This window comes from Palaemon carinicauda, chromosome 1, assembly GCF_036898095.1.
Source record: "Palaemon carinicauda isolate YSFRI2023 chromosome 1, ASM3689809v2, whole genome shotgun sequence".
NCBI lineage: Eukaryota > Metazoa > Arthropoda > Malacostraca > Decapoda > Palaemonidae > Palaemon > Palaemon carinicauda.
Window position 1 is genome coordinate 54,158,792 of NC_090725.1, and position 25,000 is coordinate 54,183,791.

At 42.5% G+C, this 25,000-nt stretch overlaps 1 protein-coding gene across 1 annotated transcript; it reads right to left on the bottom strand.

Moving 5' to 3' along the window:
* Window positions 1-3,875: 3,875 nt before the first annotated feature.
* Window positions 3,876-24,165, bottom strand: LOC137642126 (uncharacterized). The gene is made up of 4 exons (XM_068374676.1): window positions 24,035-24,165; window positions 7,857-8,068; window positions 6,701-6,913; window positions 3,876-5,758 (listed from the first exon to the last, which is right to left on the bottom strand). Exons 2-4 carry the CDS (start codon window positions 8,040-8,042, stop codon window positions 4,412-4,414), a joined length of 1,746 nt encoding a protein of 581 aa, XP_068230777.1. The 5' UTR covers window positions 8,043-8,068; window positions 24,035-24,165; the 3' UTR covers window positions 3,876-4,411.
* Window positions 24,166-25,000: the final 835 nt, after the last annotated feature.

Here is a 25,000-nt window from a genome sequence, read left to right on the forward strand (position 1 = left end):
TATATATATATATATATATATATGTATATATATATATATATATGTATATATATATATATATATATATATATATATATATATATATATATATATATATATATATACATATATATATATTATATATATATATATATATATATATATATATATATATATATATATATATATATATATTTATATATATATATGTATATATATATATATATACATATATATATATATATATATATATATATATATATATATATATATATATATATATATATATATATATATATATATACATTCTCTGGATATATTGAACAGCAAAACCTTCAACACGCTTTTTTTTATTGTGAAATTCTTAGGCAATAAAAAAGGGGTATTTTTCAAAAATAAACTTACAATCACACTTAACTTTTATAGGAAATATATATGATTAAAACACATTACTTACGCAAAGACCTGGATATTTATGATCTTACGTCGTAGGTCTGCTGATTCTACTTCATCTCGCTTGGATTTTACAGGCGTTTCAATTTTTTTTCTTTATTCGGCTATTGCTTATTCTTGATAGTTCAATTGTTCTTTAATAGGTTCGATTTCATCAAACCATATGAGGAATATCTTAACAGATAAAGTATTTGTTCAACTATCATTGTCTTACCTTTCTATATATGTTGAGGAAGATACCTTAGGTCATTTCTACCAGTTTTTCATTTCATGTATTGTCTTTAATTGCATGCGCAGAATAATTTTGTAAACATATTTATGCAAATATCTGTCTATATGTCTTTCTCTCTTCATAAAGGCGATAAAAGAGCTTTTGGTCTTGTCAAAATCTCAGCAGTAATGAAAGCACTTCAAAGACATGGAATAAATGAATCTTATGTTAGAACATTTGAAGATATTTATACAGGAAGTATAGCAATCCTAAAACTACATAAAATAGTGAGAAAATAGTTACTGAGTAAGGAGTTAGCCTTAATGAAATTTTTGAGAAATTATAATATGAATAATTAGGAATTACTATTAATGTCGACTATCTTAACAATATAAGATTTGCAGATGACATAGTTCTGTTTAGTGAATCATAGGAGGAATTGAAAAAGATTATATAAAATTTTAATAGAGAAAGCAAAAATGTACTACTGAAAATAAATATATGTAAACCTAAAGTAATATTCAATTCAGAGACATCAAATAAGTGTTATGAATGAATCTACAGAGATTGTTAATATATATACAGTACCTACTCATTACAGACATTAAATGTTTCCCCAGGACAAGAAACAGTGATCCAAATTCAAAAGGAAGAATAAGTCTAGGATGGAGAGCTTTTGCTAAACAAAGTTATGTTATGAAATGTAAAAGGCCACTTTCTCTAAAACGAAAAGTATTTAATCAGATGGTCCCGTCAGTATTAACCTTTATATCAGAAACTTGAAGCCTTCAAACCGTGATTCCAATATTTCCCTACCAAGGATCGCTCTATCAATACAAGTTTCCTCACGCCACTTTCACATGGATATTGGGGACTTGATTAACTCCTCTTACTAGATTCCTTATTAGGATAAGGAATAAATCTAAATAAAGGAAGAAATGCAGAAAAAAATGAGTTACCTCATCTTGTTTAACTGATACTAAGGAATTTTCCATTCATATGGATGTTGAATGACTTTGCCAGATTGTCTGTTTAAACCTTTTAAAACGACTCAGCAATTTGTTCGGTCGAGATATTGTTGAAGCTTGATTTTGTACTGGACGTGAATAAAACTCTAGTCTAGAGTTTCTATTCTAGGATCTCGATATTCTTTGATCCCATCCATATGTAGCCTAATTTATGGTGTTGAGATATTTATTTCAAATCTCGGTATTTTTCCCTTTCTATTATTCTCTTTAAATTTATATTTTTGTAATTTAAAATACTGGTAATGGAAGATATATTTAAAGATTCCAGATGAGCTGCCGTTAAAGATTTCGACTACAAGCAGGGGCTTAGTTTCCTACAACGTTCTTACACCATGACGACAAAAGATGTTGATATATTCATGAATCTTTAGGTATAATTAATATCCTTTCCTTAAATGACTTTATAATTTCCCGTATCTTATCTACAAAATACATTTTTACTTCGTCCATATGTTTGCAACTCTTGGAAAAGTTGTGTGTGTGTGAGAGAGAGAGAGAGAGAGAGAGAGAGAGAGAGAGAGAGAGAGAGAGAGAGAGAGAGAGAGAGAGAGAGAGAGAGAGAGAGAGCGAGAGAGAGAGAGAGAGAGTACCTACGGGCTGCTATTGTCGTTTTTTACCCATGCCCATACCACACTCGCTAAACCTTGGTCTTACGATTCAGTAATCCTGGCTTCCTTGGTATATGTTACCACTTTCTATATAGTATTGACTTTATTTATTATGTATGTACTGAATCAAATTTCCTTCCTATATTATTTATTTTTTTTTTAGTTGATACTATTCATTTTGGCCACTTGAATTAATTCAGTAAGAGAGAGAAAGGAATCAGGTAATATTATATAAAATGTGTGCTAGTGATTCAACTTTATTCACGATCCCCTTTTATTACTGTCTCGTATCACTGCCTTAGAACATGAGCTATTATAAGTGTAACTCAAAGAGCTATGCAAACAATAATGATGGGGATAACACTAAGAGACAGGAGAAGTGCATCATGGATACGAGAACAAACTATGCTAGAGGATACTCTAACAACGTGCAGGGAAAAAGACATATAATGGGAATGATGAATTGCATAAGGACATTGACTTAAAGAATGGTGCCTAGAGATTACAAACGAAGCACTGAAGGAATTTGCTGATGACATATCCCAGGCCCAATGGAAGATTATTATTTTAATCATAATTTCCTGTTGGCCAAGAATTCAAGGCTTAGTCGAGTGGAAACTAATCATGACTCTGCTATACATATTCTTGTGGAATTTAGGTTTTTCTACAAGATCGGAATTCAAACATCACTACCATTATAGCTAAATGGAGAGTTTGAAGCACTTGGTTGTTTTAGAAGTTTATCAGTAAAAACAGAGATTTTTTTTCTTATTTATTTAAGAGAGGGCAGAGTTACCTTTTAATATCGAATTCACGCTGTATCAGGAACATAGACCCAAGGATTTTTTTTTTTTTTAGCCAAGGATTCGAGCCTCAGCAGAGGGGAAACAGAGTTGACAGCCGTCTGCTTTACTGTCAGGCTATAAGAAGAGCGCTGGAGTCGTTTTGTTTGTGTGTGTATTAGTCTATAACACCCATTTGGTTTAAGCAAATTTATCTGTCGATTACTTACATAATCCTGAGATGTGTACCTGGATAGCAAAGTGTCCGCCTCTCTAACTGGTCTGTTGCCGATTTGAACCCGCGCCACTAACACTCGTGGCCTAACTTCTTTTTAGAAATACGCCATGTGTGCTACATGATATAGAATTCACTCTGCCTCGTAACCATAGACCAATGAAGATTTTTGTTTTTCCCATGAGAACTTCTTGTCAGCCAGGGATTCGAGCAATAGCCTAATTGTAACCGAGTTGAAAGTAAACTGTTTCACTACTAGGCTATCAAGAGTGATAAATAGTTGATTAGGGATGTGCTAAACACATTGTTTTAATTCAGACTTTGCATTTAGAACTAAAATCTACCCATCTGCCATTGGTGAGTTTGTGGTACTTGGCTACTTTATAATAATTCAGTTTACCAAGAAATTTATAATCCATGTAGCTCTTCACGATCCATCATCAAACGAGAGGAAAATCGAATGGTTGAAACTATGATCATAAAAAAAGGATTCTGACTTTCGTTAAAATTATCACTGATAGTTTCACTAAAATGATAACAGTATAAAACCTCTGTAAGAAAGGTAATGAAACAAGTACACACAAATTATTTCATATAATGTAAGTACTTATAAAGTTTGATCACTTAGCCAACTCTTGAAGTATTTGAACCTTATTCTTTTCTGGTTAATAGTGTATTTCATCAAACCACTATTTCTTATTAGTTACCAATAGATGATAAATAAAAGTCAATTATTTAGAATGATGAATATTAGTTAAACTGAATAAGGCCATTTGTGTTATAAAACATATATCATTACCATGAATAAAAATATATACACTTAAAAAAACTATGTTATCAGAATACTTACTACATTTCTACAATAAATTCATATAACTCAAAATCTTCGCAACTTTAATTCATACATTTTAACATAATTCTCAAGCATGATTAATATTTAGAAAATAGCAAATATAAATTATATCATTATCATGAAATATTTAGGAAATTATAATGCAAGCTACAATTATAAAAGTGTGACACATCGATACAATATAAAATCCTATTTTAATTTTTTTTTCTTGTTTCATATGTAAATGTAATGACAAGAAACAACAGTAGAATAAAAAATATATTTATGCAATGTACGGTGATATATACCTAACATATTTAAAAGAAATTTTAATAGAGCTATTAAAGAATTGCCTTTTCAAATATAAGAATTGGCCATAATCAAAATCCATTGGCAGCTTAACCACTTTAAGCTTTGGCATATTTATTATACATGCCTCTATGTTAGGCAGAGATCCACCCAACACACTTAATGTGTGAATATTACGCAAATAACCATTGGGCACTAAGTAAATCATAAACTCTCTAACATCAATCTCTAGTACCCTTAAATTTGGACATGCTCTTAAAAGTGATAACATAAACCTCTCAACATTCTTTTCCTCCAGTGGCTTATACATACAGGTTTCTTCTCTTGGCCCATCCGTCAACCATTCGTATATGAAACGAATCGAGAGAGTTTGAAGGTTATCAAGATTTAATGACATCCCAAGGCATGGAGGATGCAATGGTTTCGTGATAATGTAAAGTGATTTTAAGTGTCTACATCTGCTGAGATAACTAAGCAATCTGCATTCAATTAATTCGTTAGTGATTGGTCCATATACAGAAAGGTAATATGGAGGAACCTCTGTTTCTGGAAAGTGGCTGGACATACTTAGTTCTTTGCCATCAGAATATATGAATAAAAGATTAAATAATTGAAATAAAGTGGCTATATCCTGAAAATGATTACCTCTACCCGAAAAGATTTGGAATGCTAGACTATGACTATATCTCTCACTGCTACCCCGACAGTCTTTTGGGTCAATGGTCGTTACATCATTTCCAAGATACATCCAGTATCTTTCATTTGAAATATTTAGATTTTCTAGAAGAAAAGTTGGAAAGAGACAAGGAATTCTCAATGAACAGCCACCATAGGGGACAGAAATCAAGTTCGTCACTTTAATGGATGTTTCTAAGTAATTAAACTGAAGACATTCAATAAATCTTGCTAAATTTTGAACTAGATGGTCACATTTTATCCACACTAATTTGAGCGAGGCAAATGACACTTCTGTCTTTTCTCCAGCATATGTTTTTCTGACGACTGTTGAAAGCATAGTATTTTTGAAAAATATTCGGTAAAGTGTTTCGTCGAGGATATTTCTTGGCGATTCATCAAGATATTCTATGTCAAGTGTAATACTTCTTAATTCCTTACAATGAGTTCTTACACAATGCAAAGTGTAATCACTGATATTCTTAAACATGTGAACGTACTTTAGAAATTTTGACTTTGAAATCAAAATTGCCATAGGAAGAGGGTTTCTGAATACCAAGGTTAAGTCCCGAAGACTTTGCACGTAGAATGGAGCTATTTCCAATAAGAATCTGGAAAATTCCTCAGACACTTCCTGGCTTATTACCTGTAAAAGTTATAGAAATATTAACATTTGAGAGAGAGAGAGAGAGAGAGAGAGAGAGAGAGAGAGAGAGAGAGAGAGAGAGAGAGAGAGAGAGAGAGAGAGAGAGAGAGAGAGAGAGGGGGGGCTAAAAACTAGTTTGTAGGAACATCTTTTTGAAAAATAATTAAATATCCTTCCTAATCTAATTAAATCAATGCCTCCTATTTCGATACTCCATATTTTCTAGCGTTTACTAGCTCTTTATACAGCTTCAGTAGGAGTTATTTGATGGTCAAGTAAATGACAGTGTCTTACTTTAATTGAAGGGGGAAAAAACAGTTTCCACATTTGAAAGAATTGTAGTGTAATGAGGTCCGGATTGTCGTTATTGATATACCAATACAAAGTACAGTAGTAGGCATCATTTATAATTTAGTAAGAGTTATTATTATTATTATTACTAGCCAAGCTACAACCCTAGTTGGAAAAGCAAGATGCTATAAGCCCAAGGGCTCCACTAGCGAAAAATAGCCCAGTGAGGAAAGGAAATAAGGAAATACATAAATGATGAGAATAAATTAACAATAAATCATTCTAAAAAACATTAACAACCTCTAAGCTATAATTGTCCTGAACTACCATTAGCAGCAGGCCAGTTTCAGAAAACCAATCTCAAACAGTTCATTGCGTGACATACATATACATATACATTCTCATTTAGTAAAACATAAATTTAGGTTCTATTGGACTACTAAATAGCAACTATCTTCGACAATTGATTCTTATAATAAGCAAGTCATAGTATAAACTACATTAGTTGGTACTACGATTTCCTGAAAATAAAATGGTTGTGTCTGAGATATAACTTAAAATTCAAAACTGACAAAGAAATGGTTTCCATAATGATGGTCACAATCATTAAAAAGCAAAGATAAAACACAAAGGAATCGAAATAGCAATTACCTCCTCAGTAGATGGGTTGAAATCACCGACCTCGAATCCAAAAAGTAATTGCAGGCAAAATCTAAGAAGTATTGGGCAATGGACATGCCTTTCCTCAATATCAAATATGTCTATTAGGGCTCTACTAATGAATATTCTTTGGGAAGAAGTGAACGATCCAAAATGCTTATTTTCCTGATCCCAGTACCATAGTTTTAAGCGATTAAGACATGCCTGAAAGGAAACAAAAAATCATGCATATGGATAAGATTTTTCACAAAACTAAATATCTTATTGGAATGTGTGAAAACCTCCCCGACATTTTTTTTAACATTCATAATGCTTAGCAGATAGGAATTAAACCTCAGTTTTGGAGAATCTGGCTTAAAAAGATACACTCCTTATGATAAGAAAGCTAAGAAAAATATTTTGTCTAAAAAATAAAACCCATCATCGTATGTGAATCCGCACCTCGAAAGTCGCTATAATTGTCAGAGTACTAAAAGACCAGTCTTACGAGATGTGGAAAGGGGTCAATTTTTTTTTCTTTTTTTTGGGGGGGGGGGTGTTATTGGTTATCTGTATGAAGAGGCTTCTGTAAAACAGCTTGGGTGTCTTTTTGTGTAAGGATTCACAAATACAGTCTGGTTAGATGAACCTGTTGTGTAGACGATATGCCACGAAATATCTTACTTAATCTTGTATTTGATTTTTATACCTTCATTACAAGTAATGCTTTTGAACATTTTCTAAAAGAAAAGTACAGTACATGACCCCATGGCATTTCTTTACCCTCACTATAAAAAAAAAATAATCCTTATCCTCAGAAACACATTATCTCAATTGATCACGTTTCAGTTCTCTTCAATAGTAAATATCATCATACATAAAAAAAAATACTTTTCACTGCATTCATATAACTAGGTACCTCAACAAAGTTAATAATCAAAGCCATGGTAAAAGTTAAACATAATTAAATTTGCAATGTAAGAAAATGATTACGAGCCCAGCAACAACCTAACGGACTTGTAAGATCAATAACACTTTGAAGGCAGTTTTGATACATTAATATGAAATTTGTTTTGAGAATGATAATAAGAAAAAAAAACCGAATGATATATTTAGGCCATAAATTCAATGATACAAACATAACTTCCCTTAGACTTCATGGACTTACCACATTTGAAATCGAATTCCCTGAGCTGGTCGATGAATTACCATAACTAACATCAATCTTAAACTCGGAAAAACATCTAATTATTGTAGGTAGAGACAAATCCACTAGACAAAGAGCAACCTGATATGATGCTATTTCTAGAAGTGTCTTTGGAGTCCCAATAGGAGAAAGGCCTTGTGGATCCATTATTTCATTATCATATCCTCATTAACCTGCAAAGGTAAATAGATTATTTACAGCATTATTATGATTTAAGTACCAGTTTACCTCTTGTCAATAGCGAAGGTAACATTTACTTAATCTTGATATGTGGAATTTTGGCCTGGTGATCAAGAAAGCCATTAAGGGCTAAGGTTTCAATAAGAAAAATCACTTCTCCAGCACCCCTTGCTTTCTCAAATACAAATACCAGTAGTTTAATCTCCACGGTACACTAGTATACTCTTTTCAAAATCCATGAAACGTGCATACTTTCCTGGTTCCGTTTTAGATAGTTCTCTTAGACTTTCCTTACTATGAAATATAAATAAATAAATAAATACACACACATACATACATATATATATATATATATATATATATATATATATATATATATATATATATATATATATATATATATATATATATATATATATATGTATATATGTGTGTGTGTGTGTGTGTGTGTGTATGCATGTGTGTCAACCAAATCAATAATCATAGTATTCTCTTTATCTTTAGTACATGCTACAAAAGTTTTACTAATCTGTAGCTCTCACAATTCAACATATAAGTTTTTATAAAAAATTTAATTATCCAACTATCTTTATATAGTCCGACCATTCCAAAAGCAAGGTGGAGGGAGGGAGTCTAAGGACACCGTTGCCTTCCGTCTAAATAAGTGAATTGCTAATTAATATAATAATGTCAAAGACTTTACAAATAGGTGAGCTCACATCGATCAAATATAAACATTAAAATTCCATTATATTAAAGGAAAATAGATTTGTAATGCATGAGACCATTGTAGAACAAGAAAGAAATTTGGCATACATATTTTGCAGAGTTTCTGTTACAGTTACCAGCGAAACACGCGCTCGGCGATGTTGTATATATAAGCCATGTGTAAGAAACGGGTCATTTTGATAAGAGCTAATAAGTTTGAGATTCAAAATCATACATGCCAAACAACTCAATAGAAAAATAAGCTGGCAACAGTATTTTGGAATATTTTTCTCTAGTAATGAAAGGTCGCTATTATACCCTACTGTTAACTTTGTGTGTTCACACACACAAAGCAACATACGCACATATACATAGCCAAGCCAAACAATGCCTTCAACGCAAAGCATTATTTCTTGCAAGAGATGCACTATAGAGTATCTTTTTTGTGATATTTCAAAGGGAATTAATATAATAAAGCAAGCTGCCAGGGAAGTTAGGTTCAGTTCTGGCCGTTCAAGAATGTCTACTGAAAGAAAGGAAAATTGCAGTAACACGATTCATCCTTATTTATTTATTAAGGCTACCACAGTGTGTTGTTGCTCATCAACATGACCGAGTAACCTACTAGAAAAGGACAAAAATACCGGAGCACTAGAAAAGCGGCTCTCAGCACCAAAATAGCTAATTTGGAAGTAACATGTATTTTTCCTAACTCAGGGACGAGGCTGGGTGTAACATGCTCCCCTTTCCTAGAATGGGCATGCCATAGGAGAGACCATCCAACTCTCTAAACTTCTGCAGAGATCAGTCGAGAAGGGAAACAATTTTCAGTACCGAGTCTCGATCTGACGCCCGACTTGATGGTCATAGGGAGCTCCAAAGAGTGCAAAACTGTCACTATGCTTTAAATGGGGCGAGGGGGGTGGGGGGGTCTCATATATCACCGAGGTCAAGTTAGTTCAGATATTAACCCTTTTCAGTCTAAAAAGTTAGGGTAAGGCTGAGTGATATCCTTTTACTGGATAGACTAAGCAGAGCTTTTCCTCTTGAAGATATAAAAAAAAATTTGCATTTAAGGGTATAGTGGCTCCAAGTTAAGGGACACCTTCCCCTGACAAAAATCACAAAAGATTAACCACTTCGCCTGATAGACAACAATTGAGGATTTTCTGAGGTATCCAGAGATGTATTTGGCAACTCGTTGCAAAAATCCTCGCTGAGTGAGATACTGAATAACCTCCAGTAATAAAGGTATAGGGATTCGACTGGGTTGTGGAAGATCTTGGCATGTTGATGTAAAATATCATACAAGGAGGAGCCTCTGTCAGTAGAAACAGAAGGTCCAGAACCATTCTGCCAGCTGTCACCACAGTAGAGCTATCAGTCATGGATAGGCTATGTGATGATTGCACCTTGTTGAGGAGACTCCTCGTCAGGCAGCATGAGGGGATCGCATAGACATCCTAATTGTCCCACAGGTGTTGAAAAGCTACCTCTGTGTCTGGTACTGGTGAGCAGTACAACATGAGCTTCCAGTTGAAAAATGTCGCGTACAGGTCTACTAGCCCCGAACCCCAACAAAACAACGACTGTGTTGGCTATCTGGGGATGTTAAGACCATTCAAATCAAACTATCTGATTCTTCCTACTAAGATTGTCTGCCAGAAGGCTCTTCTTACCAGGAATAAACCAGGATGAAAGGAAAATCTCATTGTCTTTTGTCCATCCTAGGATCTCGACATCTGGATAGCATAGCTGAAAAGAAAAAGTACGTACATGTATGTTTTGATAAATAACAACTGTGATATTGCTGCTCATAAACACTACAAATTTTTGGAAGTGTTGAATGGCTAGGAAGGTTTCCCTTAACACCAGGTGGTATATTTGGTATTCTAAAACTGAAAACTTGCCCCCTTCCTCCTTCCCCGGCGGTCAAGCTGTAATGCATTTGCGGGAGGGGGAATAGGGCGATGATGAGTGATCGTTGACCAACTTACCTTTTCTAGAAGCTACAGCAGCTTTGGTGGCTGCAGTTGGCGATCTTCGCTTGCCTGAATACGTACACTCATATTAGTGATCGTACGCTGCGCGAGCAACAGCTGCTGATGCATCGGGGAATGTCGAGAAACTTCCAGCTCTAAATGCGTTGGTGATCGCTGACATGAAGCGTATTGAATAGATGACTGTTGAGAGGGTGAGTGTCAGCGTTGAATAGCGGTACCGCGAAAAATGCGAAGTCAATCGCTACCGCTGAGCGAGAGGCAGGGCAATCTGTCAATGACTCTCAAGTAGATGATTCACGAATCGCTGGACATGAAGGGTGAGCGATTCATGCACTGGTGGGCGATTGCGTTGCGAAGGAGAGTGACACATTAGATTGAAAATGCTCCGAGCAACTGCCAAACGCTGGCTTGTTGAGCGATGAGTGGGCGATTCACGAGACTGTGATGGTCTACGTGATGAGCGAAAATGCTTTGGAGAACACTGTCGAATAGATGATCACTGATGACTAGACGATTTCAAAGATGGTGGATGAGGAGGTAATTCTCGAGCTCCCAGCGATTCTTGTGTAGCAGACGATTTACAAGAAGTCGAACGTGTAGGCGGTTCACCAGTTGCTTGCTGTCCAAGATAACCAGGCAATCTATGAGCTGATGGAAGCGTCGGTGATTCACACTCCCCAGTTGTATGGTGAGACTGTCGAGCAGGGGAAGGTCGAGCAGATACCTGGTGTGACGGAGAACATAGCCGACGAACTGCTGAAAGTTATGTCAGATAAATGTGACCTTCTTGAGGAAAGACATGCTTGAGTGGAAAACGTGGACGATCCCTTGCAGGAGACGAAAGAGTCGCTGTTTGTAGAGACGAGGTTGAAGATGGAAGTGATGGTCAGTAACCTGATGGGTAAGCCTGGTCAGTTTCCTTTGAAGAGCAAGAGTTCGGCGGGGAGGAGGTGAGAGATGTCTCTTAGCCAAGGGAGCAGAAGCCCATGAAACCATAGAGGAAGATGGACATGGCGAGGTCTTTTGCCACCAACATGACAATGGACAATGAGCCTGGATCAGAAAGCTGACCGTCAACAGGCCTCCGAAGAGGAATCTCTCTCGGACTTTATTTTCACCCCCGAAGGATGATCATCAGTGGAAGGAGCGCAGACATCGGTGGCGGCGGCCGATGAAGCAGAAGACGCAGTCACAGGACCCACTAGCAGGGCAGCAGAAGCTGGAAGATCTCTAGAATGACTCTGAAGAGGTGTCTCTATGGGAGGTCTCTCTTGCGATCACCCACAGGAGAGACAGCAGAGAAGATGAAGAGAAGTTCTCCCTCGGAAGGAAGAAACAGCCCAACAGCCCAACTCCCCAAGAAGGGAAAGTAGTCCAACCCCTGGAGGCAAACCCACGGACAGTGCTCTTTGCTCCCCATCAACATGCATTGTTCAAGCTGAAGGTCTGCATCAAGTGTGACTTGAGAAAACATAACGGGAGCTAGTTCCTTGAGGTTAGCGTGTTGATCAGGAGCTGCAATAGGTGTGAGAGCAAGAAAGTGATGGCATATTGACAGCAGATTTCCCCAGGAACGAAGGTGCTGTTAACTGAGGAAAAATAAAACAAATATGACAAATTCGAAGATAATTTGTATTTTTCCTAACCATACAAACCTTAGCTATTTACAAAGGGTATTAATTTTAGCGCAGCTGAAATGACGAGCCAATAGTTTTTAACGAGAGTCAATTACCCCCGCGCTAGTTAGCGGGGGGTGGGGAAGGGTAGCTTGCTACCCCTCCCCCCTCCACACACCGGTGACTTGCTTCACTTCACTTAGAGGTAGGACTTGACTTGGGGGTCAGGGATGGCGGGCACATATGTGTAAATAGCTAAGGTTTGTATGGTTAGGAAAAATACAAATTATCTTCGAATTTGTCATTTGTTCCGTAACCGAAATACAAACCACGCTATTTACAAAGGGTGACTTACCCCTTAGGAAGGGTGGAAAGTCCCCAGCCTTACTGACTTCGGCTTGCCCGGGGGCTCGATCCCTCAGTGAGCAGCACTAGAGAGAGGGAGCCCCTGTACCTCACAGCTTCCTAGCATCGCTAGGAACGAGTGGCCTACATAAGTAGTGTGAGAAGGAGAGTGTGACTCGTCCTATGAAGTTGACCTTGAGACCTTCAGAGAGAAATTCTAGGATAGGACGTTCCCCATACCACCTCGTCAGTGTATGGGAGACGCAACAGTATTAAGCTTAATACTAGGAGCACAAAGAAGCATGGGTTACCTGCAGAGGTCGAGGTCAGCTATGCGAGGACCAGGATGCTGCTTCCCCAAGAGAGGGGAGAATGAAGAAAGAAGTAAGGGTCAGACATACTCTTTCATTCACACAGACTAAGACCAGGTAACAACGCCCTCAACCTACTGCTACTTGTCCAAAAAGGAGCCTGAGGTTAGACCAGCTGTTGTGCAGCCACCACAGGGCCGATAGAGAACGTATCGAGGCTCCTGTGGGTCACGTCTTGCAGGTAGTGGGCTGTGAAGGTCGTTTGACGCTTCCAGACCCCAGCTTGAAGTACCTGCGTCACAGAGAAGTTTCTCTTAAAGGCCAGGGATGTAGCAATACCCCTGACATCGTGGGCCCGAGGGCGACGTGACGGAGGAGGGTCAGGATTCAGGGCATGGTGGATAACCCTTCGAATCCAAGCAGAGATGGTGTTCCTGGTGACCCTCCTCTTTGTCCTGCCTGTCCTCACAAACAAAGCTCGCACATGAGGACGGACTGCAGCCGTTCTCTTCAAGTAGTACCTCAGACACCTCACTGGGCATAGTAGCAGCTGGTCTGGGTCGTTTGTTACAGAACGGAGACTCGCGATCCTAAAAGAGTCAAACCGAGGATCCGGCACTCCATGATTCTGAGTCTTGGCCACAAACTCAGGGACGAACCTGAACGTTACCTCCCCCCATCCCCTTGAATGGGCGATGTCGTACAAGAGACCATGAAGTTCACTAACTCGCTTGGCCGAGGCCAAGGCGAGTAGGAAAGCCGTCTTCCAAGACGGGTGGCGATCGGAGGCCTGGCGTAATGGCTCGAAGGGAGGTCTCTTGAGAGACCTGAGGACTCGAACCACGTTCCAAGGAGGGGGTCTCACTTCCGACTGGGGGCAGGTAAGCTCATAGCTACGTATGAGTAAAGAGAGTTCTAGCGATGAAGAAATATCCACGCCCTTCAATCTGAAGGCCCAGCTTAAGGCTGAGCGATAGCCTTTCACTGCCGAGACAGAAAGGCGCATTTCTTCTCGCAGATACACAAGGAAGTCCGCTATTGCTGGAATAGTGGCATCGAGTGGAGAGATACCCCTTCCACGACACCAACCACAAAAGACTCTCCACTTCGCTTGGTAGACTCCCTCAGAGGACCTTCGCAGGTGCCGAGACATTCTCTCCGCAACCTGTTGTGAAAAGCCCCTCTCCGCGAGGAGACGCTGGATAGTCTCCAGGCGTGAAGCCGAAGCGAGGCTACGGCCCTGTGAGGGACACCGGAGTGGGGTTGTCTGAGAAGCTCGTGTCGTGGAGGAAGCTCCCTTGGGAGTTCCGTCAGGAGTTGCAGAAGGTCCGGAAACCATTCCGCGTGATGCCATAGCGGAGCTACTAGAGTCATGGAACAGTTGACCGATAGTCTGGTCCTGTTGAGCACCCTTCTCATCAGACAGAATGGTGGAAAGGCGTACACGTCGATGTTGTCCCACCGTTTCTGGAAAGCATCTTGCCAGAGTGCCTTGGGGTCCGGGACTGGTGAGCAGTACAGGGGCAGCTTGAAGTTCAAGGCTGTCGCGAACAAGTCCACCGTCGGGGAACCCCACAAAGTCAGGACTTTGTTGGCTATCTGAGGATCCAAAGACCACTCGGTACTCACTATCTGCAAAGCCCTACTCAGACTGTCGGCAAGCACATTCCTCTTGCCAGGAATGAAGCGAGCTGATAGTGTTATCGAGTGGGTTTCGGTCCACCTCAGAGTCTCTACTGCAAGATGGGATAGCTGTTGCGAAAAAGTGCCTCCCTGCTTGTTGATATAAGCCACTACCGTGGTGTTGTCGCTCATTACCACCACGGAGTGACCCGCCAGGAACCGTTGGAACTGTTGAAGGGCCAGAAAGACGGCCTTCAATTCTAGCAGGTTGATGTGTAGGCACTTTTCTGATTCTGACCAAAGGCCTGAGGCTCTCTGGTTCAGAACGTGCGCCACCCACCCTTCTTTTGACGCGTCCGAAAACAGAGTCAATTCCGGGGGGAGGACGAGAAGACTCACTCCCTTTCGCAGGTTCTCGTCGGCCAGCCACCACCGCAAGTCCGTCTGTTCCAGAGACCCCATTGGGATCAGAATGTCCGGGGAATCGGATCCTTGATTCCACCGGGACTTGAGCCGCCATTGAAGGGATCTCATCCTGAGGCGGCTGTTTGGAACCAGACGGGCCAGGGAGGATAGGTGGCCTAAGAGACGCAACCACGATTGGGCGGGGAGTTCTTTTCGCCTGAGGAAAGGTTCCACCACCCTCCTCAGCCTTGCTATCCGGTCGTCTGATGGAAAGGCTTTGTGGAGATTGGTGTCTATTAGCATGCCTAGATAAACCAGTCGTTGGGACGGCTGCAGAAAGGACTTCTCGAGGTTTACCACGATCCCCAGATCCTGGCAAAGATCTAGAAGCCTGTCTCGGTGTCGAAGAAGGGTCGACTCCGAGTCTGCTAGGATCAGCCAATCGTCTAGGTAACGAAGGAGACGAATGCCGTTCCTGTGCGCCCAAGTCGAAATCAGGGTGAACACTCTGGTGAACACCTGAGGAGCTGTGGAAAGACCAAAACACAGCACCTTGAACTGGTAGATCTTGTTGTCTAGGCAGAATCTCAGGTACTTCCTGGAAGACGGATGGATTGGGATCTGGAAGTACGCATCCTTTAGATCCAGTGTACACATGAAGTCTTGTGGTCTCACCGCAAGTCTGACCGTGTCTGCTGTCTCCATGCTGAACCGGGTTTGTTTGACAAACCTGTTCAGAGCCGAGAGATCGATGACGGGCCTCCAGTAGCCTTCTTTACAAGAAAGAGTCGACTGAAGAAGCCTGGAGAGCCGTCCACGACCTCCTGGAGAGCACCCTTCTCGAACATGGTCTCGACTTCGGCCTGAAGGGCCAGCCCCTTTGCCGATCCCATGGCATAGGAGCTCAACGACACTGGATTCGCTGTCAGGGGAGGTTGAGATGACGTGAACGGGACGCGATAACCTTGGCCGATCACTGAGACCGTCCAAGCATCGGCCCCGTGATGTTGCCACCTGCGGACGCAACGCTGAAGGCATCCCCCCACAGGTGGACACGCAGGGGGACTGCCACCCCTAGGGCTTGCGGCCGCGGCCGCCACCCCTAGAAGTCTTGCCTCCCCTGGAGGACTTACCGCCCCTCTTGACCTTGGCTGGAAAGGGCTGGGGCTTAGACACCACTTTCTTAGCTGCCGGTGCCTGTTTGGGAGCCTTACGAGGCTGTTGCTGCTGTTGTGGCGGGGCTGGAGGCTTATAGGGCCGAGTTGTAAGGGCCCTGTGGAGGAGGGAGTCCGTGCTGGATTTCCTCCACCTCTCAGCCATTCGCTCCAAGTCTTGAGGCTCAAACAGGCTCTCCCCCAGGAGGGAGGCATGTCGGAGCCTACACACATCTACGGCGGGGACCTTCGGATGGAATCTCTTGGACACAGCATCGCGACGCTTCAACACCGAGTTGGCCCACAGGGTGGTAACCTGGTGCGCCAAAAACTCGATGGAGCGGGTGCCCGAGAGCAAGAAGGTCTCTAGGGCCTTCCTATTGGTCTCCTTGGACAAGTCCTCCGATCGCAATAGGATGCCCAGAGATCCTAACCAGAAGTCCAGCCACGAACTGCATGGCACACTTAGCAACCTTCTCGTGGTTAAGGATCTCTGCCGCCGAGAACGACACCTGCCGGGTAGAGAGTTTCTCCAAGGGAACTCCCTTCGCCAGCTCCTCCACAGAGTGATGGAGAGGAAGAGCGAGGTTGTGCTCACCCAGGATCTCGAAATACCTCCTCTGCTGAAGGCGAGGAGGAGGGATGAGTTTGTTCCCGGCAGTGGAACGACTGGAGGAGGCAAGAAGTGCGAGCTGAGCATTGGCCCTAGCTCTGGCACTCTTCAGCCCCCGAGACCAGGGCAGAGCTGCACTGGTCTTAGGGGCCTTCCGAACGTCAAACACTTCATCCAGAATCGTGTCTTTGCCTTCACGGGGGGGATGACTGGATCCGTAAGACTGTTAAGTTGCCTTATCAGGCTTAGGACCTGCCAGAAGGCATGTTCGGACTCTTGCTGTTCTCCTCCCTGCGGGCTGGCAGCTAAGTCTCCTGCCCCGGGAATCTCTTCCTGGGGTGATACGTGGACATTCCCCTGGGTAGTCGTGGGTTCCTGACGAATCCTTGCAGAGGATTTAGGGATGGTCTTGGAATCCTTGGGTTCCCTCCTGGGAGGGATACAGGATCCCAACAACGAGGTTCGAGGGGCCCCTTCCTCACGAGACGATTCTCCTGCCTGAAGCGAAGTCTCCCCCCCTGGTGCCGAGGGGAAGACTACCGCCCCACTGGACTCACCTGAGGACGGAAAGGCCTCGTCCACGGGAGAAGGAGAGAGTACTCGTGCAGGAGAGGGGACCCTCGAGACCGACCTCTTGGGAACCAACTTCGCCCTGGGGGAAGTCACCACGAAGTCCACCCTCTCTTTCTCTTCAGCGTAGGAGAGACAGCCGCTGGTTTGTTACCCTGGCCGGCGAGTGCTGGTTTCATAACCCTCACTAACGCCCGTGCCAGCGGACCAAACCAAGTCTGCTGCTCCAAGGACACAGAGTCCGAAATCCTTGCTAAGGTGAAAGGGATCGGGCGATCCTTTGGAGTGGACACGACAGTACCTGCCTGAAAAGAAGGTTGGGAAGAATGCTGTACTGACCTGTCTTCGTCCTGCACTACCAACCTGTGCTTGGATGGAGGTGATCCCGAGTGCCGTCTAGGAGCACGCGTCCCTGCTGCTACCACCGGCTGTGGAATTCGCCGCGAACTATGGTCGCGCGAGGGCGAACTGTCGCGCAAAGGCTAATGGTCGCGCGGGTGATCGCGCGGGCGCACAGGCGAGCGGTCGCGCGAGCGCGCAGGCGAGCGGTCGCGCGGGCGCGCAGGCGAGCGATAGCGCGGGCGCGCAGGCGAGCGATAGCGCGGGCGCGCAGGCGAGCGATAGCGCGGGCGCGCAGGCGAGTGGGCGTGAGGGTGGGCAGGTAAATGAACACGTGTCCGAGGCGACGAACGCAAGCGATGGCGCGACGGCGAGGGATCGTGCTGCCGCGTAGGTGAAGAAGATCGCTGGCAATAATGACCGCGTGATGGTAAGCGATGGCGAGCAGCATGTGTAGGTGAATGATCGCGTGATAGGGTGCGATGGTGATCAGCATCCGCAAGAGGGCGAGCATTCAGGGTTGTGCGATAAGGAGCAGCATGCGTAAGCGGGCGATCGTGCAGGGTTGTGCGATGGCGAGCAGCATGCGCAGGTGAATGATCGCGTGAAAGGGTGCGATGGTGATCAGCATCCGCAGGAGGGCGATCGTTCAGGGTTGTGCGATGAGGAGCAGCATGCGTAAGCGGGCGATCGTGCAGGGTTGTGCGATGGCGAGCAGCATGCGCAGGTGAATGATCGCGTGAAAGGGTGCGATGGTGATCAGCATCCGCAGGAGGGCGATCGTTCAGGGTTGTGCGATGAGGAGCAGCATGCGTAAGCGGGCGATCGTGCAGGGTTGTGCGATGGCGAGCAGCATGCGCAGGTGAATGATCGCGTGAAAGGGTGCGATGGTGATCAGCATCCGCAGGAGGGCGATCGTTCAGGGTTGTGCGATGAGGAGCAGCATGCGTAAGCGGGCGATCATGCAGGGTCGTGCGATGGCGAGCAGCATGTGTAGGTGATCGCTGGCGAGCTGGTGATCGCTGGCGAGCTGGTGATCGCTGGCGAGCAGAAGGTCGACGCGTGTCCTGTGAGAGGACAGGTGGTGCGGCGCGTTCACGAGCAGGAACGGGAAGATCGCTGGCGCGTTGGCGAACATGTGTTTCTGACACACGAGCAGTACGATGTTGCGTAGCCACAGGACCAGGTGGATGGTGAGGAGGGAGTTCAGCAGGAACTAAAGGGTGGTCAGAGACCGCAGGGCGATGGTCCTCAAATGAGCGCTGACGCTCGGAAGAGAGCTGACGAGCAGGAGAGCGCTGGCGAGGGGGGCGATCATCAGGAGAGCCAACGAGCAGGTGAGCGTCGGCGAGCAGGAGAGTCTTGGCGAGCAGGAGATCGTCGACGAGCAGGAGATCGCTGGCGAGCAGGAGATCGCTGGCGAGCAGGAGATCGCTGGCGAGCAGGAGATCACTGGCGAGCAGGAGATCGCTGGCGAGCAGGAGAGCGCTTGTGCGCTAGCCCTGCTCGCGTAAGGGAAGAATCCCTTAGCCCCGAAGGGACCGTTGCCCGTCGGGTGACGAGTTCTCCAGAAGGCGAAGATCCGGCAGGAGATGGTGAGCGGTCTGCAGAGAGGTTCAAGGAGGGCGGAGCAGTCGGATGAGGCTAACGAGGAGAGTCCCCCCCGGAGGACGAAGACCCAAAAAGGCGCCTCTTAGTCCCCCTGTAAGGGGAAGGGAGGCCCTTGTGGCGTAGAGGGCGGTGAGCCTTACGGCGAAGGCGGCCTCGGGGGAGATCGTCGGGACCATCGGTCCTCCGAAGGGGAGTCTCCGTCTAAACACTTCCCTCAGAAGCAAGCTGGGCAGCAGTCGAGACCGAAGGACTCACTTCCCCCTTTGAAGGATGCACGGAAGGAGGAGGAGAGCCTTGAGCACCATCACCAGCAACAGCACCTGCGTCGGAAGGCCCAGCCACGTCGGAGGCCTCTGTCACCACGACGTCGACAATAGACAGAGGGTCTACCTCTGCTACCACCGGCGACTGTTTAACAGCGGCCCCCAACGAGACAAGGTCAATAAGAGCGACCCTGGAGGGCAAGCCCTTAAGCCCCAGGGACAACCAAATCTGTAAAAGATCATCACTGGATAAGGCATTATTATCAATAACCTCCCCCGGAGGAGGAGGGGGAACCGCCTCGCTATGGGAGGCGACGCCCTCGCCCCCCACTGAAGGTAGGGAAACAGAACAAGGGCCTGCACTCCCACTCGGACGACTCTCCTTAGGAGGCGGACGAGGGGGAGCTTCGGAGGAGGTTTGGGCGGCGGAAGAAGAGTCCCGAGAACCTTCCTCCTTCAAGGCTAACCCCGGAGGAGAACAGTCTCTCTTGGACTTCTTCTTACGCCGACGGCCAAACCTCTCCCACTGAGAGGCAGACCACTCCCTGCACTCACGGCACATGTTATCCTGGTCGCACCGTCGGCCCCGACATTGAGGGCAGAGGGTGTGAGGATCCGTAATAACGTCCGACATGAAAGTCCCACAAGGACGGCCGGCAACTCCAGGGCATGTACGCATAGTAAATAAAAGAAAATAACTGAAGGTCAACTTCCAACCAATCACACAAGCTGAAAAGAAAAAGCAGAAAATTAAAGGCTGTCACGAAGGCGATGAACAGACACGTCTGATCACCGCCAAGCCAAAAGTGAAGTGAAGCAAGTCACCGGTGTGTGGAGGGGGGAGGGGTAGCAAGCTACCCTTCCCCACCCCGCGCTAACTAGCGCGGGGGTAATTAACCCTCGTTAAAAACTATTGGCTCGTCATTTCAGCTGCGCTAAAAGTAATACCCTTTGTAAATAGCGTGGTTTGTATTTCGGTTACGGAACAAATGTAACAAAAACTACCTCGGGAGGAGCACCTAGTCCGTGGATGAGAAAGGTGTCCACTGAGAGAACAAACATAAATTAAGGACTGTGCACTTCCTTCCCCGGCCGACATCGACGGGAGAAGGAGAGCGGCAGCGTAAAAAAACTGTAACAAAACAAGAATTACAATTAATTAATTCAGCTGAGTAAAAATAACTAATCAGGGGAACCACTCAACCCTTCGGCGGGAAGGGGGTTCCCCGTGGAGACAAATCTGAAAAGTTAAATCACATCACTCATAATTTTTCTCAATTAATGAAGAAAACCATTAGGATGTGCAACCTAACCCGCGAACAGGAATGGTGTTACCACAGCGAAGTATTTTGCTGGCCGCCCACAAGTGACAGACAAAGACCTTCAGAAAGAGCAAGACCAAAGTCATACTTCAAAAGGGTCACACTCCCTTCCCCCAGAAGATTCCTCTATAAACACGTAGAGAGGAGGGTGGCGATAACAGCCGAATGGAGGAGTATCCATACAACATCGATTCCCCTGCGCCGGTGGCCCAGTTGCGCGGAAGGCCATCCACCAACGGGAGGACTAAAGTCCCAATGGAGAAAGGTCAGAAGGGAAGGTTCTCCGTCCTTGAGAACCAGCCATACTACGCTGTCAGACCACAGCACATACACTTACTTGAACTCTTACAACATATATGTAATAATGTTAGGAATCTTTCTATATACAGTATATATAGGGGTAAAACATATGTTTAAAAGACAAAGATTGATGGCAGTCAAAAATAGGCGAGGTGGAAGACCGGTAACAATCATTCTCCATCTAAGCAAAAAGCAAAGTGAGGCTCAGTCATAGGTGTGTGAGTGACGAGTGTAGTTAGCTAACCCCCTTTCCCAAGCTAACTAGCGGATGGGTAGTTTGTATTCCAGTTACGGAACAAATGGGAGTTTTGGTGGTCAAAAACATAAAAACAAACATGATTTTTTAACTCTTTCGAAACTCGTAAAAGGACACAGAACTTAACACACACCACCTAACCTAGCCTAGTAGTTCCCATGTCAAAGGCCTGGCTGGAGGGCTTCCCTTCCCAGGTTAAAAACTTATCCAGGTCATACCCCATAACCCATCTTCCAAGGTCACAAACCTACTGAGGTCTCAGACCTAGGAATACTCCTTTATAAATACTAACACTATAATCGCACCGATGACTCTTCTTGTTTTAGCAATCTTTACAAGCAAGTTACAATAGAAAATTTGCTGGTCTTCCAATAAAGCTAAATCAGAATTGAACTTGAGACACTTCAAACTTTGAAGGATAACAAAATGAGCTCTTAGAAGATTGTTCACTACACTAGTTGTACCATAATCTTCTCCATGAAATTTGGCTATAGCATCCCTAAAGCTGTAATAGAAGGCATAAGAATTCGTTTTGTTAGGATCCATAATGCTCAAACAAAACACAACGAAACTACAAAGGAACTGAGGAGTCATCCTAAGAAAGGGGGACGTGTATCATAAATCTTACTACATCCCACTAAAGCTTAAAAATATGCCCAAATATGGTGAACTAACTCATAGGGTAGGCGAAGGTAGGAAAATGTAGGAAGAGGAACGAACGAACATGAGTAGTTCCATTTGTAGAAAGAAAGTGGGAGGAGGGTTAGTGTGCAGGAAGTAAATAGTTGTTATTGCACATCATGGTATGTACAAACGTACACACAGGAGCAGATACGTGTGGTTTGTAAAATGTAAAAATAAATGTGAAATAAATATTTTGGGGGAATAGGATGTCCATATTTTGCGGATTCAGCATACATCACAGAGAATGATATATAGTGAGGAAAAAGTTACTTTTAACATTATACAACTATTCGCCAGTAAATTTTCTACACCCCAAACCCCAGTTCCTAATGGGTAGCCCCAACTACCTTAAGAGCTATAAGAGTATACTGTATCTTATTAATTATTTATTTGGACCAAAAATTAGCATTTTAAAAAACAGGTGTTTTTCTAAATAAAACATCATTCCTCTATAAGTGAAGCTTTTTTGTATTTTTCTATAATAATACCACTGAATGTAAGTAATGAACGAAGTTTTGCATTTGCTTAGAAAGAAACTTATTCTTCATGGTAGCATTCATGAAGACCAAGTTTTAATTCTCAAGAGTGCAAAAGAAGCCCTAAAACAATATCAAGTTACCCAATCAGTATAACTATCATAGAAAAACAAATTCCGACTAGGTGATATATAAATTATGGTAGGTAGCCTACAGCAGTGACCAATAATCCTCTTTGGCGAAACTTGTAACATCAAATTAACCTAACTTGGCTGTACAAATTTTCAAACTATATAATCCCAACTTCAAAAAAATTAAGATAAAAATGGCTTAAAAGTTTTCTGGTGGAAGTGAGAAAATCCTTTCCTCCATACAGGATGGGATTCCTGAAAAGTAGTAGGGTAGGTAAAATTAGGTTAGGATGTACTGTACATCCATTATTACGAATATCTTTAAATTAGGCTAATGTAGAGTGTTTCAGGGGAGATATACACTCACAGGTGAATGAAGGTTAAGCTAAGAAGTATCCATTTACAAACCAGGGTTACGAGTTTTCACCACATTTTTCGTCTAGTCTGTGGGAAGTGCAGATCTTCACCTCCCAACTAACATGTTTGTGAACTCTCTGCAATGCTAAGATGTAAAAGGGGCATTACCATTACTAGCCTACAATTTCCTATTTTCATCCGTGTTTTCTCTTCAAGAACACTAAAATTACTTCCACATATTTGCTCTGACGGCATCTATAACGTTTAAAACGGTTCCAGAAGACTACAATTACTGTCAGACATTTGCTCAGATAGCATCTATAAGGATTGAAACGCTTCCTTAAGGCTAAAATTACAGAAAGATATTTTGCTTTATCTTGTACATAGGTGTTAACAAAACTTTAGTGCTACCTTCTGATGCTGTTCTTTGTGTAATCTCCTTATCCTAGTTTGAGATTTAATTGATTTTCGTTTCCCTCACATCAGTGACATCAATATAATCGTTTGGTAAATCGGTAAGGAAAACAAAAATGGAAAGTTCAGGTTAAGTGCTTTATGAAAGACCAAGAAATAGCTAGTAATACTCTAGACTACCTTATTTATTAATATCTTAGTTTATACATGAATCAGTAAAACACGATAATCAAAGCATTCACTGAGGACAAAATTACTATCCCTAAATTATAGTGAAAAATACAATTCACAGAGTTGAACCAGTGAAAACATAGGTTAACCAAGCCTTCTATAGGAACAAAACTATAATTCGAGGGTAAAATAAAGGTCTCAAACATGAATAAGTAAAAACACAGGAATGATTATTACAGTATATGTAAATGCCCATGGAAACTGGAACAAATTACTCTTTGACTTACCTCAAAAGCCCGTTTGTTTTCATGGAGATTTGAAAAACATAACTAGTTACCGAATGTTTACTTTTAAAGAAGCTCATTTGACAGCAAAATTATTTTTTTCATAAAAGTAAGATATACAAAAAAGACGAAAAAAAATATTTTTTCTTCATAGTCACTATAAAATCTACCCCAAAAAAGATCAGAAGGAATTTCAAAAGATGAAAAAGCTAAAATAACTTTTAAGACGAAAAAGCTAATTCAGACCTTTTTCTTCATCAATATGCGTTCGCTATGCCTATATACAGTACATACACACACACACACACACACACACATATATATATATATATATATATATATATATATATATATATATATATATATATATATATATATATATATATATATATATATGTGTGTGTGTGTGTGTGTGTGTGTGTGTGTGTGTGTGTGTGTATGTTACAAATAACGGACCATAGAGTCACACATTTTATCAGATATAATAAAACTTGAATGAAAATTTCGTGAACAAAAATTTTTCTCTTCTGGACCCAGAATCTGTTTTCAGAGCAGTTCAACACTTAACTACAATATACATTACATAATGATGCAGGAAAACATTTTTTGGTTATGTATCGAGGGACTTTTGAAAATAATCAGTTACAACATTTAGAGGAAATTTATTGGATTTGGATTTTTGGGTTATGATGAACGTCGTGGTGTTATAAAAAACATTACGAGATAGTTAAAAAATTTCAATATTATTTTCAGGTGAAGTTAAGGAAACAACTGACGTAATAAAAGCGGTAAAAACAAGGTTCTGCTATTCATTAACACTATGGCTGATTCTTCTTGTTTTTCTCGTTTACAGCAAAATATTAAAGCTTATCACATTTTTTGTCAAGTATATGACAGTTACCCTTACTGGGAATTCACTATACATAAAATTATAAATTAATGCATAACTTGCTTTCATCATATTTTCAA

What these genes read in the sequence shown, in the direction of transcription:
- LOC137642126 (XM_068374676.1), bottom strand. Translation starts at nt 8,042, where the DNA reads ATGGATCCACAAGGCCTTTCTCCTATTGGGACTCCAAAGACACTTCTA. An exon ending in GGAATTCGATTTCAAATGTG is followed by an intron (nt 6,914 to 7,856) that starts GTAAGTCCATGA and finishes GTTTCCTTTCAG; the next exon opens with GCATGTCTTAATCGCTTAAA. An exon ending in TCAACCCATCTACTGAGGAG is followed by an intron (nt 5,759 to 6,700) that starts GTAATTGCTATT and finishes TAACTTTTACAG; the next exon opens with GTAATAAGCCAGGAAGTGTC.